Source organism: Nanorana parkeri, unplaced genomic scaffold (genome assembly GCF_000935625.1).
Source record: "Nanorana parkeri isolate BGI_ZX_2015 unplaced genomic scaffold, ASM93562v1 scaffold1562, whole genome shotgun sequence".
In the NCBI taxonomy this organism is placed as follows: domain Eukaryota; kingdom Metazoa; phylum Chordata; class Amphibia; order Anura; family Dicroglossidae; genus Nanorana; species Nanorana parkeri.
Window position 1 is genome coordinate 113,609 of NW_017307830.1, and position 14,329 is coordinate 127,937.

Consider the following 14,329-nt stretch of genomic DNA (forward strand, 5'->3'; position numbering starts at 1 on the left):
GGGTGGGGGGGGGGGGGTGATTTATCAAAACTGGAGCAGATTTGCACTGCAACCAGCTTCTCAGTTTCATTTTCAAATCTTACCTGAGCAAACTGGAGAGATGCTTATTGGTTGCCATGGGTAACTGCTTCAGATTCTGTCTGCTCCAGTTTTGATAAATTCCCCCCAATGGGTGCACATAGTGCTTCATTTAAGATCCATATGGCTCACAAGATAACAGTCACCTACAAGTTCCAGTCTTAGCTATGACCAAGACCACTGTACCCTGTGAGAAATATAGATCTTTATTGTAGTGATCAGGGCTTTTCCCATCCCTCCCAAACCCCCCTACTCCCTTTACTAGAAGCAGGGTCCTTCTTTGGGGGTCCACGTCACTGCCTGCTTGATGTGAACACTTCCTATTGGGTGTCCAGCGAAGGGGGTTCATCTCAGGCTCCAGAAGGAGGAATGACATCAGCACATCTGCAGTGCTGGTTTAGCAGTTCCAAGCATGAGGAAGCCAGATGGCGGACATAGCCGAGTATATCTTGCATCACAAGGTGAGGAAGAGACAAAGTGCAGGATGGGTTAGAGGGAGTCAATATTTGCCCAGACATGGGCTTTAATACATAGAGGAATTGTGTGCCGGCATCCAAATAGTTTATGAATAATGACCTCAGAAAGAGGGTTTGGCTGTGCACCGTGATCAAGTGTAAGGCAATATGGGCTGTGGACTTCTAGTTTTGTTTGGGACTTCATTAGTCTTATTCCAGAGTTGAAAGATAATCAGTCTAAGGGCTCAGACAGGCATGCACGCCTGTAAAATGACACGATCCTGGAAGGGACAGGTGCTGCGTGTAAATGCGTGCCGCAGCCTGTTCTTTCCTATGGAAGGAAACGGCTGCACGCAATTACACGGTCACATGCACACCCGAACCTGCACATCTGTGTGGGTGCCGGCACTTGGACACACACAGCCCGATTCGGGGGGAGCCGCAGCACTCGTCCCTTGCGGGATTAGGTCATTTTATGGGAGTGCACAGGCACGCTGTGCTGAGTGAGCCCCAAGTCTCACTAACATGTGAGAAACAGGGGGATAAGACAGTGTGCTGTGTACTCAGGTGCAGCCGACACATCTTCACACTCCCATGGTCTGAAAGTGGGGGCCGTCAAGTCTGGACAGCATGTTAGCAAATAAGATCAATGTGTCATTAATAACAGAGCATACCGCCATCACCTTTACAACCTTCATCAACTCATTCACACGCAAGCACAATTTTGTGCCGTCCTCTGTCTGGGTGAGGCGTAGTGATGGGGTCAGGCTGCACTAGAAAAGAGGACTCACTAGGCAGCACGTACTATGTACCCAAGTATTTTTTCTATTCAATGCTTGGGGAAAGAAAAAAAAAAAATGTTTCCGTTCTTCATTTATCAAGTGGGGAGTAATGGCAGCCAATATGTCATGAACTAGTGACATAACTATTAAACTACATCTCCCATCCTTCATTGTGCCAGCACGACGCACAAAGCTCTGGGACTGTAAACGGACCCGTGAGTCACATGCTCATAGCTCGGCCAAGAGATCATTTTTTTTTCTTTCCATATCTCTACAAGTTGAACTCGATGGACTTGTCTTCTTTTCAAACCGACTTAACTATGTAAATTGTGGCAGAGCCATTGTGAAAGTGCCGTCAGTCAAAAGGTTTTGGTGCAAAGGATCAGCACACAGCAGTATCGCCAAGGCCCAGGAAACATGTCAGTAACCTGTCTCGTGGCAGATAATGGATATGCTGATCTCTGGGCTCCCCCATCCCCTCACTCACTGATCAAACACTATGTATATGCCCTTTTCATTCAACTAAATCCACAGTCAGTCTTCTCTACTCTTCTGGTGACTTACCTGCATCATGTGGACACTTCCTACCGGCTTTCCAGTGGCAAGGTGCTCTTAGAATCCAGAAGGAGTGATGTCAGCACACACAGGGGATTTTTTGGGGACATGGCTGGGACAAGCACATTTGCAGCACCAGACTAGTGGCCCCCCCACATCCAGAAACCATGCCGGTGGGGACCTGGACGAGCAGTGATGTCAAAACTGGGGAGGACTATTGGCGAACTTGGCCAACACAAGCACAATTGCTGCGCTGGATAAGCAGTTACCGAAGCCCCGAAACAGTGCTGGTGAGGGACCTGGACAGCAGATTACGGCAAAGTACTTTACCTTGTGAAAAAAAGAGGCAAAAAACATGCAGGATGGTTTAGAAGGGGTGGAAGGAGGTTTATGGTTTGCTCAGAGATTGCCTTTAGGAATGGTCCCCTAAATTTTTCCTTTCAGCCAACTTCGGTGGTTGCCGACCATCCCTAAGGTCCCCAAATCTGACACTTATGCACATATGGTCTTTAGCTCCTGAATCTTGGACTCCTTACTTGTCACAGGTACAAACCAACAGGCTCCTGGGTGGCTTTGTAAGATGTGAACGTATACAAAGCTCCATATATTAGTCTAGTTTAAAAGGTCAGCAGTAATTTTAAGTCTAGGTTTACTTTAACAGTCATTCCTGTCATAGGCGCACCGATGTCCAGTGATTGTGGGAATAATGAGCACTTCCTGTATTCAGAGATTTCCCCATTAGATAGCACACATACCTGCCAAGTGACCCACTTGAACAGTCCTGATCACAGATTGCGTAATATAAACACAGCCACCAGGTCCTGCTAAAAATTTCCTGACAAACAGGAAACTCTGGATGGTCAGAGACATCCTGACTGCTGTATGGGGGAGGAGCGATCCCTGTAGACAATGTGAATGATTGGGGGCCGCACCTAGTTGTCCTAAGTCTACATGAGCCTACAAGGCTAGTGGTGTAATAAAAAGTCTGCCATTAAAGCTCATCCCTGGGCAGAAATGTATAATCTGCATTATAAATGTCTATTCCGAACGGTAACAAACGTGGTCTTTTTGCAAACAATGCAGCAGCCAGCAATCAATCTGTTAATGAATGCTGCATTTGCAGGGCTCGGTGTCCCTAATATCCTGTATGCAAGACTAGTGGGCACTGCCTGCTCCTTCCCTGGGCCACCGGACGTGTAACATCCCCATAGTTTTGATTTCTAAAAGTTGCGACATCATGTAGTTGTAGTGAAAGGACCCAGGCATCCAAGGCTAGGTTCACACCTAGACGACACCTCACAACGCGGCAATCGTGCACGATGCCACGTGGTCAGGAGGCGCCAAGGTGTGAACCGATCGCGCTGTGGGTGCCATTATTTTCTAATGGCACCCTAGTCGCACCGGGCGGATCGCGTGGTTTCCCGCCGTGATTCTGAACATGATCGCGGCTAAAACAGCCGTGTGTTGTGTATCGCAAAAAGGTACTTGTAACTTTTTTTCTGTGATTGCCACGCAGATGTCACCCCATTGAAATTAATGGGGCGGTGCGGCAATCGCTGCGTGCATTGTGCAAGTGTGAAGCTTGCCTAAGACATTCAGCATGTCCCATCCACACTGACTGCCTAATTTGATAGGCCAGGAGACTCCCGATCTGTCCCATACACCATGACATTATACTTTATCTGACAAGCCAGAAGACTCGGGGTCTACGCCAGAATTGATTAGCAGGCTGTGTAAATGAACTAGTCAAAACACATCCACATTCAGCCCACTGAATGCACTGGTTCCCATGGCTTGATGAGAATTTTAGTTTGATAAAGCCGTCCCGAACAGTAAAAGGAAGCGACGCCGACAGATGATCACTCCTCACGCTGCTCTGGCATCGTGGCTTTCTCCCTTCTAAAGTGAAGGCCTCATGGAGGAAAAGAAAACGGTAATGGGGACATTTAGAAATCATCCTGCAGTTCAGCTTCAAGCAAAGTGAAGGGTGCCCTCAACAGCCAAACCCCAGCTCGGATTCAGTCCCATATGAAAACTGTCAAATCTAATTGGCTTCCACTGGTAACACTCCCTACCCTGAAGGATTTTACCATAATGAATGGAAAATGGATTAGCGCTGTGCGGTTCTAACAGTCAATTGCCTCCGTTTAGTAGCTAGATGATGCAGAGAAGCAGCCGGTGCAGCATGTGACTCGGCACAACTTAAAGTTAAATGATTTACTTTAATTTATCCAAATCTTTGTAAGGAATCTTCGTACAGAGCCATACAAGAGAGGAATACAAATTAGACTTTGACCTCAGCAATGAGATCTGATCAACAGAATTCCTTGTTCTGACCCACTGAGACAGTAATTCCAAACCCTACAGAGTCTGCCTCCACCTATGGAGTCACCATACAAAATATGGCGAGGCAGCAACACTTCATTATGGCCTTGTGGGAGAGGAAGTAACTACTACAGTGACCCTCAATGAGGAAGATGTGGCGAAATATTACTGCAGTAATCTTCACTGAAGTCTCAAGACTCAATACTGCCCGCCAGAGCTGGTATTTCTTTTGAAGAGAGTTACTAATTAACACTAGAGAGTAAAGCAGCACTATGTAAGCAAGCAGAGGGGTCCACAAGCCGGCTTCGCCCAGCCACTTACCTCTCGCTCTCATCTGCCGATTTCTCAGCCTCTTCCAGCTTCTGCAAGGCGGTGGAAAGGCGCTCCTGGGCACGGTCCAGCTCCTCCTCTACCAGCTGGATACGGCGGTTGAGGGATGCCACTTCAGCTTCAGCCTGTGAGAGAAAATAGTAATTAACGAGAGAGAAAAACAAAAAACAATGCGGTCAGACAAAAACTAAACTGGCAGGACCCCAATAAGAATGGCAGCTGTAAGGCAACAGCCCCTGCACCATCTATACTATCCCTGTTTCCCATCAGCAAGCTAAACTTAGTGTCAGCTGTTTTACATAGCATTAGAGTAAACGGTTCGGGATCAGTTCACCAAAACAGAATTCCAGATGTTGGGAGATGCTGGAGCATTAGGCCACCTTTTTTTTAGGGCTGGTTGATACCGAACATGTATTACATGTACTGGACTTCCTCCCATGATACAAGCGTCCCAATCGCTAGGCCAAGTGCAGCCAAATGAGGGCGCTGTTAGGCCCCACAGTACTGTGCAAGGTCCGACCAAAGCCACTTGGAGGATACACAGAACTGGTAAGCTCTGCCCTGTGTGAGCTCAGCATAGGTTCCTTTTTAAAGTGATAGTAGACTTCAATATTTTTCAGCTACTGAATTGGAGTATTGTCAGATTTACTTGTCCTGCCTCCTCTCCCTGTGTGCAGACCTTTCTTACAGATTATTTTTATCTGTGTCCCCATTGATAATGCTAACTTCCGTTCTCAGGGTAGTTCCTTTCTCCTACCGTGTCCTAAGGATCCACCCTGTAGTGTGCGCTCCAAAGCCGAGGACTACATCCTGGTGTGATGGCACTGCCCACCTATCCAGACAGCCCAATATGTAACTACTTGCATCCACCTCCTCTGTAATTTGACTGACAGCGTCCACACATTGGCGGTGAGGCTGCACGCATGCACGGCAGCGATATGCATGATGGGACATGTGGTTTGGATTACTATGGGCACAAGAGCACTTTGAGGGCAGAGGTTCTTCTAATCGGCAAGTAGGAGGGGGTGCGGATGTGGCTGTAAAGAGGGAACTGTGTGTATTTATACGATTACAGGAGAAGGTTACATTTGTCTCCAGCAACTAGAATATAAAAACAGCAAGGCGTTAGTTTTACTTTTAAGACACGTGCGAGATCAGCTTGCCATAGCTAAGCAGATCCCAGATTCCTGTCCTACACCGTTCCATGTTAGTGACTGAGCAGTATGACAATACCAGAGGCTACAACAAACCACCAATGGAAGCTTCTATACAAGCTTTATACACAAGCACAGCTCGGGGACAGGTGGCTCTACTACAGAGGGAGCAATGTAAATGAATTAAGCTGCAGGTCCCCTTTTGGTCACAAAGTGATCACCTCCCACCATGCAACTAGGCGAAGTGCTTTGTGGCCCAAAAAAGGAAAAAAAAGTGTGCACAATTGTTCCTGGCCTAATAAGGGGGTCAAAACGTACGGCAATAAAATTAACTGATCAGATCTGGACTGCACAAGTGAAACATCACTTCAAATCCTATATGAACAGGAAGGGCTGGGCAGGATATTGTGGCTAAACGGTGATTTCAGATATGACTATCAACCGCACAGCTTCCCGCGGCAAAAGCCAAAACCTGATCCCTCCATAGACATCAGATACTCGCAGCACCGTGTGAATTACCAAAACCTGTTCTACAAACCCTCCTGCTGTAGGCCCCGGAGCTTCACCGCTAAATCAATCTACGAAGTCATGGTGTTCTATGTCGGCCTTGTTTACTACATGCATATATTTATACACCGACATATGGAATGGCAGAGATCTAGGCTTGTAGCATGTACACCCCCCACTGTGCAGAATATAAATGAATCTGGTCTGATAAAAAGCAGGTTTTTCTGGTCTCTAGATGGCCGCATGTCGTTAACCCCTATCCTCATTCATAGAAGCAGAACACGCCCAGCCAGGAAGAGGCCTAGGATGTGCTGGGGGTTAAATTCCTCCAAATTATCTCTATAGAAACCGAAAAAGGAAGCCGCGGGAGGGTGTGTCTGAGGGGGGAGCGGGGTACAAATGAGGGGAAGGACACGCAGGAAGTCTGATCAGACAAATCCGATGCCGTTTTTTTCCACCTTCGGAACAATAAATCTCTTCTGGCATTTGTATAGATGACCACACAGAGCCATTCACATCCAGGGCACATAATAGGCCAGCTGGCAGCTTAAGCGGGACAACAATTCCCAGCATGCACCACAACAGCCAACATAACCAGCATTGGGATCAGGGATGTTCGGTTTTTTTGCAAAACTGCCACATGCGCAGCATTCTTATTAATACAAGGCAAACCCATCGGCCGGGGGTGGGCAACCTCAGCTGTTGTGGAACTACAAGTCCCATGAGGCAATGCCGGACAGACAGCCACAGGCATGAATCCCAGAGGCAGGGACATGATGGGTTTTGGAGGATGTAGGAGATGCCTACCCCTGGTTTATGGGTTTACCTTGTAGGAATGATGTGCGTGTGCCATTTTTTGCCTACCCTGCAAAGTCACCGGAGCATACTGGACAAATCAATCAGGTACACCCAATCAGCATTCAATCTTTAATTTGGAAATTCGCCATAAGACTAAACATCACCGCAAAAAAAAAAAACACGACAATGGCCTGAACTATAACGCGCGGCCAGTGTTAAAGGCAGGAGCGCGCCGACTTGTCTCCCGGTTGCCATGGAACCTGCTGATGGAGTAAGTCGCATCAAGGCGACATCTGCGCGAGTCTGATGGGAATAAAAACTGGCATGTCCGCCTAAACCCGCGTCTACGCTACAAATCCCTAAGATTAGACATAAAGAGCATTAACCCTTGCCACCCCTCTACAACAAAAGCCACGCCCCACTTGGCACTTCCCGCAATGAGCGGCCGCAGATTAAGGAAGCCGACATATTTAGGGACTTTCATCATTCCTGGCTGAGGCCGTCTTACTGTAAAAGGAAGAGCAGGACCGGCCTGGGCGGGATGTCGCACAAAGAAGACAGACGGCTTTCTAAGGCAAGACTTGTAGAGAGAGAAGAGTGTCTGGGAGGATTCCAACATTCGTACAGGAAAATCCCTGAAGATCCACGCTCGCTTGTAAAACACATTATTATCAGCGTGGCTCATAAAGATACCGGAACGCGCCAAATCTTACACGATCCAAGATTTATTTTCCTTTCTCTTCAGCCAAGAATGAGCCGCGACCACCCACAAAACCACCTTCTGAACTGATATTAATGTGGGAGTGTGGGGAAGTTGTTTCTACAACACAGGTGACTTCCTGGTTACAAATATTAGGGATACAGACCCCGTCATATAATGCAAGCCCAATATCACCATGTTAATGTTTTCTATCGCTTTACATCTGAGGCTTTCAATCAAATATTCCGGCTACTGTTCCATTTCGAGGGTGACAACGCCGTGTCCCCATCTCCCAATAGTGCTCCTGCGCTGTCACACGGGCTTCCGAGTGGCCGCCTCATTACACAAGCAATTACAATCCATATACCCATTGCACTCCTGACCGCTTATCCATAATAAGAATGGTTGAGTGCATCGGCAGTCGACGGATGGCTACCGTCCAGTAATACAAAAAAGTATGGAAAAGTGAAAAACACTTGTTCTGCCTGATGAAGGGGATCTTGCGTAACCCCGATATGTCGCAATAAACATGTTTTGCACGTGCGTCAATAGACGTACTTCTACCTTAGAAGTGCCGCTGTCCATATTTTTCTTTTTTCATTACACAAGCAAGGCCCACCGTTGTCACCGTTAGGAAACCTCGCCTTGAGATATGTCATGCTGCCATCGTTGGGAGTAATGTCGACAGGAAGTGGCTAATAATTGGGTGCAGGAGAGGAGATCAGCAGCACCGAAATTTATTTAAATTGAAAACAGAACTTTAAAATAAAATGAATCATCGCTTATGATACATAGAGAAGCTAAACCTCATCCAGTACGTGTTTAAATTTACTTTAAGGACCCATTCACACCGTATCCATACCAAACTAGATTGTTTCTGGACCCAAAATGCATCCTTATGTATCCCAATGCTATCTCTGCCCTCTGTTCACACCAGCAGTCCGTTCCAGACCAGAAAAATACTGCACGTCTCATTTTATCTGGTCTGGAATGCTGGAACACATGGAAACACATCAAACATACAAAAACACACTGGAAAGCACCTGAAAGCCCATTTTAAAGCAAAAAAAACAAAACCCAGCTCTGGAACGAGGCAAAAATGCAATGCACTGCGCTCCAGATATGGTCCGAAAAAAGGTGTGAACCCACCCTAAGCCCCCAGTCTAAAACAGCCGGAGGCATAAAAGATTATGTAGTCCAGCTACATGAATAGCATTGCCTGCTCTGGGGTTTTATGGCCTCCATTGACATTCGGAGCTAGTTTTAGAGCTTTCTACACATTGAGCTTTTAAGATTCATTCTCCTTTAATTGTCTCGATCTCAGGCCTGAAATCAGTCACCATTGTGCAGAGGCACTCATGGCATGTGAAGATGTTGGGAGTCAAAACGCCGGCAGATGACACAATAACCCAACCCTGGCAGAGATCGCGGCAGACGCCCTGAGAAAACACACTGCTAATCCAGTACACCTCCTGGATAAACTTTCCTCGCAACATGGCAGCTGGAACTCAACCACCAGTGTACATAGCTCTGACACATTCCGCAGCGCAGTACAGAGATCGACGGGCCAGTCACAGTGTCTTAACCAGAGGAGCTTACACTCTAATATACCCCCACAATCACACACTATTATACATTTATAAAGCTCTGACATATACCGCATCGCTGTACAGAGAACACTGAATCAGTCTTTGCACCAGAGGAGCTTACACTCTAATATACCCCCACAATCACACACTATTATACATTTATAAAGCTCTGACATATACCGCATCGCTGTACAGAGAACACTGAATCAGTCTTTGCACCAGAGGAGCTTACACTCGAAAAGGAGAGATGCAAGCAGTAAAGACAAGACAAGCAATTAACCAAGGACTAAAGTTTGAGGGGCTTTTTAACACCAGGGGTGGACACCCTCAGCACTCCAGCTGTGGAACTACAAGCCCCATGAGTCATTGTAAAACTGACAGCGACTGGTATGAGTCCCTTTAACCACAGTTGGAGTACCGAGGTTGCCTACCCCTGATATACTCAAGATTTTAGTAAACGTTATTGCAGATCATCACCTGCTTTTGCTCTATAAATTCTAAGATTGAGCATTCCAGTGCACTTGCTGAAATCTTTCTATACGACTGCGAAGTGGGAGGATTGCCTTTACCACAAGATGGCATCCCTTTAGAGATAGGAGGACCATGCGTGAATATCTGAGAGCCCCAATGACATTGCTGGAGACACCATGCTCCATGCAACAGGCTGCCTGAAGCTCTGAAGTTTAAAGATGAAACTGTCTAACCCATCATAAAACCGGGACAAGGTACTGGTGATGTTCCCGTAAGTGTTATAAGCTGCAGCCAAATGGGACCATTTTTAATGCGCCTAAAGGAGACCCTTTTGAAGAAAAACATGGAGGCCGCCATTGCCTTCCTACTGATTCTCTGGCTGGAGTCTGACCGGAAAAGTATTGAAGACGAAGGATCAGCATGGCAGCCAGGGAAATGAGATGATCAGGAGGACAGCAATGTCGGCTTCTCTTAATAGAAATCACATCTCTCAGGAGCAGTCAGAGGCAGCCATGGAGGTAAGCAGTAAGCGGTGCGCGCCGGCTGAGGCAAGAAACAACCCGAGTAGGGTGGAAGGCTCATAGAGTCACTGCGCTGTTTGCCTCCATACACTCCCAGCCTGGAAGAATCGGTCAGGACATCACCCATTCTCAGCCCTAAATACGAATCCTGATGAAGACCATTTCCTGGGTGTTTATAAGAAGCCAATGGCCAGTGAACATCTCCTGCTCAGTCTTATTAATCCCATCCAGCAACTCACTACAGAACACCCCATGCCCGCTCTTGGTGAACACTGGGCCAATGGCTAACACGGAACAACCTCTGCTTGCACACCGCAATATGGTCACCTTCACAGGGGAAATAATCAGCATGCCTTCTGTACAGGGTTCCTGTGTGTCACCAGAAGAGAAGAAACTGCTAACGTTCATAGTAACCCCATTCTGAAGAGGATGGTTGCCAGACATTATTAGAAAGGAGGACGGTTATACAGAGATGAGTGTCAGCTCCTAGGACAAGGCTCAGCAGAGATGTACAATAGTAAGGAGACAGAGAATGGGGTGTGATAATCTGGTCACCCAACCGGGGCTCTACTGACCTTCCACCTCCTGAACAACCTGTATTGTACAGAAGGGTCTCCAATGCCCTCTCCCAGCTCTACCTATTTACTATGGGGTGGGGTGTGATATTGGGGTGTATGGTCCGGGCTCTGCTCTCATCCTGTAAAAGGCAGTGTTGGGTGTACAATATTCAAGACCCTCCCGCTGGGTGCCAGGTATAGTACAGCACGGGGTGTAATATTCAGGTCACCCACATCAGGGCTCCCCAAGCCTGTACAGGATGGGAAAGATGTGGGTGTGGGGTTTTTGGAGACACCAACCCCCAAGCTTTCTGCTTCTTCCCTGCTGAGTCACCTGTCTGGGTCCTCCCTGTCCCTTGAGGTACATTCCATTGTAGGGTATTGGGGTCACCATCTCCCAGAGCTTCCTGTATACAGCTGTATAGTGTAGGGTGATGTGTCGCTCAATAAAATGGTGTCATATCTGGGTCCTGGCCCCCAGAATAGATCAGTATGGGGTGTATCCATGCATTATACTGAGGTCACCCATCGGTCCCCAGCCCATGTGGCACATTCAGGTGCTGGGTATTGGGGGTCACCCTGTATACAGCAGCATGGGGTGTTGTATTGGCATCACCAGAACCCCATACTCTGGTCATCTGGGGAATATTGGAGTCACCCCCACAGCACCCCTGAATGGAGCAGTATGTGGGGGGCAATCAGGTCACCTGTATCCATTCTCACATCTCAGGGTGTGATAATCAGGTATAGGGTGATATTCGGGTGTAGTGGGGGTCACCTGCTCCTATATAATATGTATTCAGGCAGTGAAGGGTGTGATATTCAGGTCACCTGCCTCAGGCCCCCTTGTATAGAATTGAGCAGGGAATAGGGTGAGTTTTCGGGTCACCTGCTCCCTGTATTGTAGAGTGCGGGGTGCATTTGCGCGCAATATTCGAGTCACTGCCCTCTGTACAGTGTGAGGTGTATTCGGGTGTGATAATCGACCCGATTATACCCGATTATCCTACAGTGTGAGATGTATTCGGGTGGCATCCCTCCCTCCCACGGCCCCATACAGTCCAGTGTGTGGGTGTATTCGAGTCACCTGCTCCCTGGACCGGCGCTCGCTTTCCACCTCCCGGCTCAGCTTCTCCGCCCTCTCTTCGGCCTCATCTGCCTGCTGCTGGAGGACCTGAATCTTCCTCTTTACCGCCTCAATGCTGCTCATCCCTCCGCCAGACATCTTCCTCCTCCGCAGTCCCTCTCTGACTGAAGTGAGGACACTTCCGCTCCCCGCGCGACCCCCACTTCCGGCCACCACGCCCTTATAGCTGGGAGGAGGCGGGGAGAGGCTGCTGACACCTGGTGGCCAAGGGACGGTACTGCGGCCCCGCCTAAATGCGTGGAATGGGAAGAGAAGGCGCTGCTGACATCAAGTGGCCTAAAACGGGTATTGCAGGTCCGCATGTATTACGTATTGTGAAAGAGGGAGGGCGTTGCTGACACCTGGCGGACAGTTATAGGTACTGCATCCTCCCATTACACATTACAGAGACACTATAGACACACACTGTAGAATAGATGGTGCGCTTTATATACAGGCTCATGTCTCTAACACACATCTTTGCTGTTATAAAGCAGTGAATGTGACTTTCCGCAAACATTCACTCATGGTGAATCAATCACTGTCATTTAAAACACATGCAACTGGCAGATTCACCTGCAGTGAATGTATGGTGAATGCTGCCCCCTATGTATCAATGCAGCTCTTTATATACAGGTAGTTGACCTGATATCCTTCTATGCATATATGGGCCTTATATATGAGTGCCCCTCGCCTTGGTTCCACCAGGCCCGGGCCTCCAGTCTTTTTACTGGGACCCCCCTCCCAAAAACCTTGAGACCTTTACATACATCAGCTGCCTTCTTCTCGGCCACCTCCAGCTTCTCCTGGGCATCTTTAAGGGCCTCCGAGTACTTGTCCAGCTCATCCTCCGTCCCCTTCAGCTTCTTCTGCATGGACACCAGGTCGTCCTCCAGCTGCGGGAATGCAGAGGTCAGCGGGTCATCGCCTTATACATGCAAGGGCTTACTTAAAGTGGACCTGTCATCGGAGCACGTCAGGGTCATGCATGCCCAGTATAACACTTCCAGGTATGGATGACCTCTCACGGAGAATTACATCTTTGAATCTTGCTACAAAGTTACAGTGTACAGTCTGAGCGATCACTGGGGGAGGGGAGACTGAGGAAATGCTTCCTCCTGCCTGCAGCAGTCTGATCACTGGGGGGAGGGGAGACTGAGAAAATGCTTCCTCCTGCCTGCAGCAGTCTGATCACTGGGGGGAGGGGAGACTGAGAAAATGCTTCCTCCTGCCTGCAGCAGTCTGATCACTGGGGGGAGGGGAGACTGAGAAAATGCTTCCTCCTGCCTGCAGCAGTCTGATCACTGGGGGGAGGGGAGACTGAGAAAATGCTTCCTCCTGCCTGCAGCAGTCTGATCACTGGGGGGAGGGGAGACTGAGAAAATGCTTCCTCCTGCCTGCAGCAGTCTGATCACTGGGGGGAGGGGAGACTGAGAAAATGCTTCCTCCTGCCTGCAGCAGTCTGATCACTGGGGGGAGGGGAGACTGAGAAAATGCTTCCTCCTGCCTGCAGCAGTCTGATCACTGGGGGGAGGGGAGACTGAGAAAATGCTTCCTCCTGCCTGCAGCAGTCTGATCACTGGGGGGAGGGGAGACTGAGAAAATGCTTCCTCCTGCCTGCAGCAGTCTGATCACTGGGGGGAGGGGAGACTGAGAAAATGCTTCCTCCTGCCTGCAGCAGACTGAACACTGGGGGAGGGGAGACTGAGGAAATGCTTCAACTTGCCTGCAGCAGACTGATCCATGGGGAAGAGGAGACTGAGGAAATGCTTCCTCCTGCCTGCAGCAGACTGATCACTGGGAGACTGAGGAAATGCTTCCTCCTGCCTGCAGCAGACTGATCACTGGGAGACTGAGGAAATGCTTCCTCCTGCCTGCAGCAGACTGATCACTGGGGGAGAGGAGACTGAGGTCCTCTGTGGGACCACTTTCCCCTACCCCACCTGTACCTGTTTGCACTTCTCTTCCACCTGCTTCTGCTCCGTCTCCGCCTGCTCGGCGCGGTCCAGCGCGTTCTCCTTGTCCAGCTTCAGCATCTGCATCTTCTTTTTGATGGCCTCCATGTTGGCGTTGCGCGGCTCTGAGTCCCTCTGCTGGCACCTGCTGCCTTCCCTGTGCTAGGTCCTATGGCAGACCTCCGTTCCCCCCCCCGGCACGTTATAAGGGGCCCGGGGGGGCCACACCTGTCCCCCACCGTCTCTCTTAGCTTGCATTGTTCTCCGACGAGGGGGGGGTCGGGCACCTCCATATTTGGCCTCGGCCCGACAGCTGGCGGTATGATGTACATAATTATTGTCTTACAGCATCAGTTATGAGCGGAGCTATTGTCATCGAGGCATTGTTATACCCCCGCCACCCCTCCCCCAACCTGCTCCCCCTCT

At 48.9% G+C, this 14,329-nt stretch overlaps 1 protein-coding gene and 1 long non-coding RNA gene across 9 annotated transcripts in view; one reads left to right on the forward strand and one right to left on the reverse strand.

Annotated features, from left to right (window-relative positions):
* The window catches only part of LOC108798809, a 25,720-nt gene extending 22,681 nt beyond the window's left edge, over nucleotides 1-3,039 (forward strand). The window contains exon 3 of the long non-coding RNA XR_001941977.1: nucleotides 3,030-3,039. This is a non-coding gene — a long non-coding RNA (uncharacterized LOC108798809). The remainder of the gene's footprint in view (nucleotides 1-3,029) is intronic.
* Nucleotides 1-14,032, reverse strand: part of TPM3 (tropomyosin 3) — a 36,855-nt gene extending 22,823 nt beyond the window's left edge. For 4 of the 8 annotated variants that reach the window (XM_018570602.1, XM_018570601.1, XM_018570606.1 and 1 more), the window contains exons 1-2: nucleotides 11,910-12,143; nucleotides 4,517-4,650 (exon numbers count right to left, since the gene is read on the reverse strand). In XM_018570602.1, coding sequence (XP_018426104.1) covers nucleotides 4,517-4,650; nucleotides 11,910-12,047 — 272 coding nt within the window. In that variant the 5' untranslated portion in view covers nucleotides 12,048-12,143. Of the gene's footprint in view, nucleotides 1-4,516; nucleotides 4,651-11,909; nucleotides 12,144-12,718; nucleotides 12,845-13,897 lie in introns of those variants that run through there. The other 4 variants (XM_018570599.1, XM_018570598.1, XM_018570603.1 and 1 more) reach the window with 3 other exon arrangements.
* Between the last annotated feature and the right edge of the window lie 297 nt (nucleotides 14,033-14,329).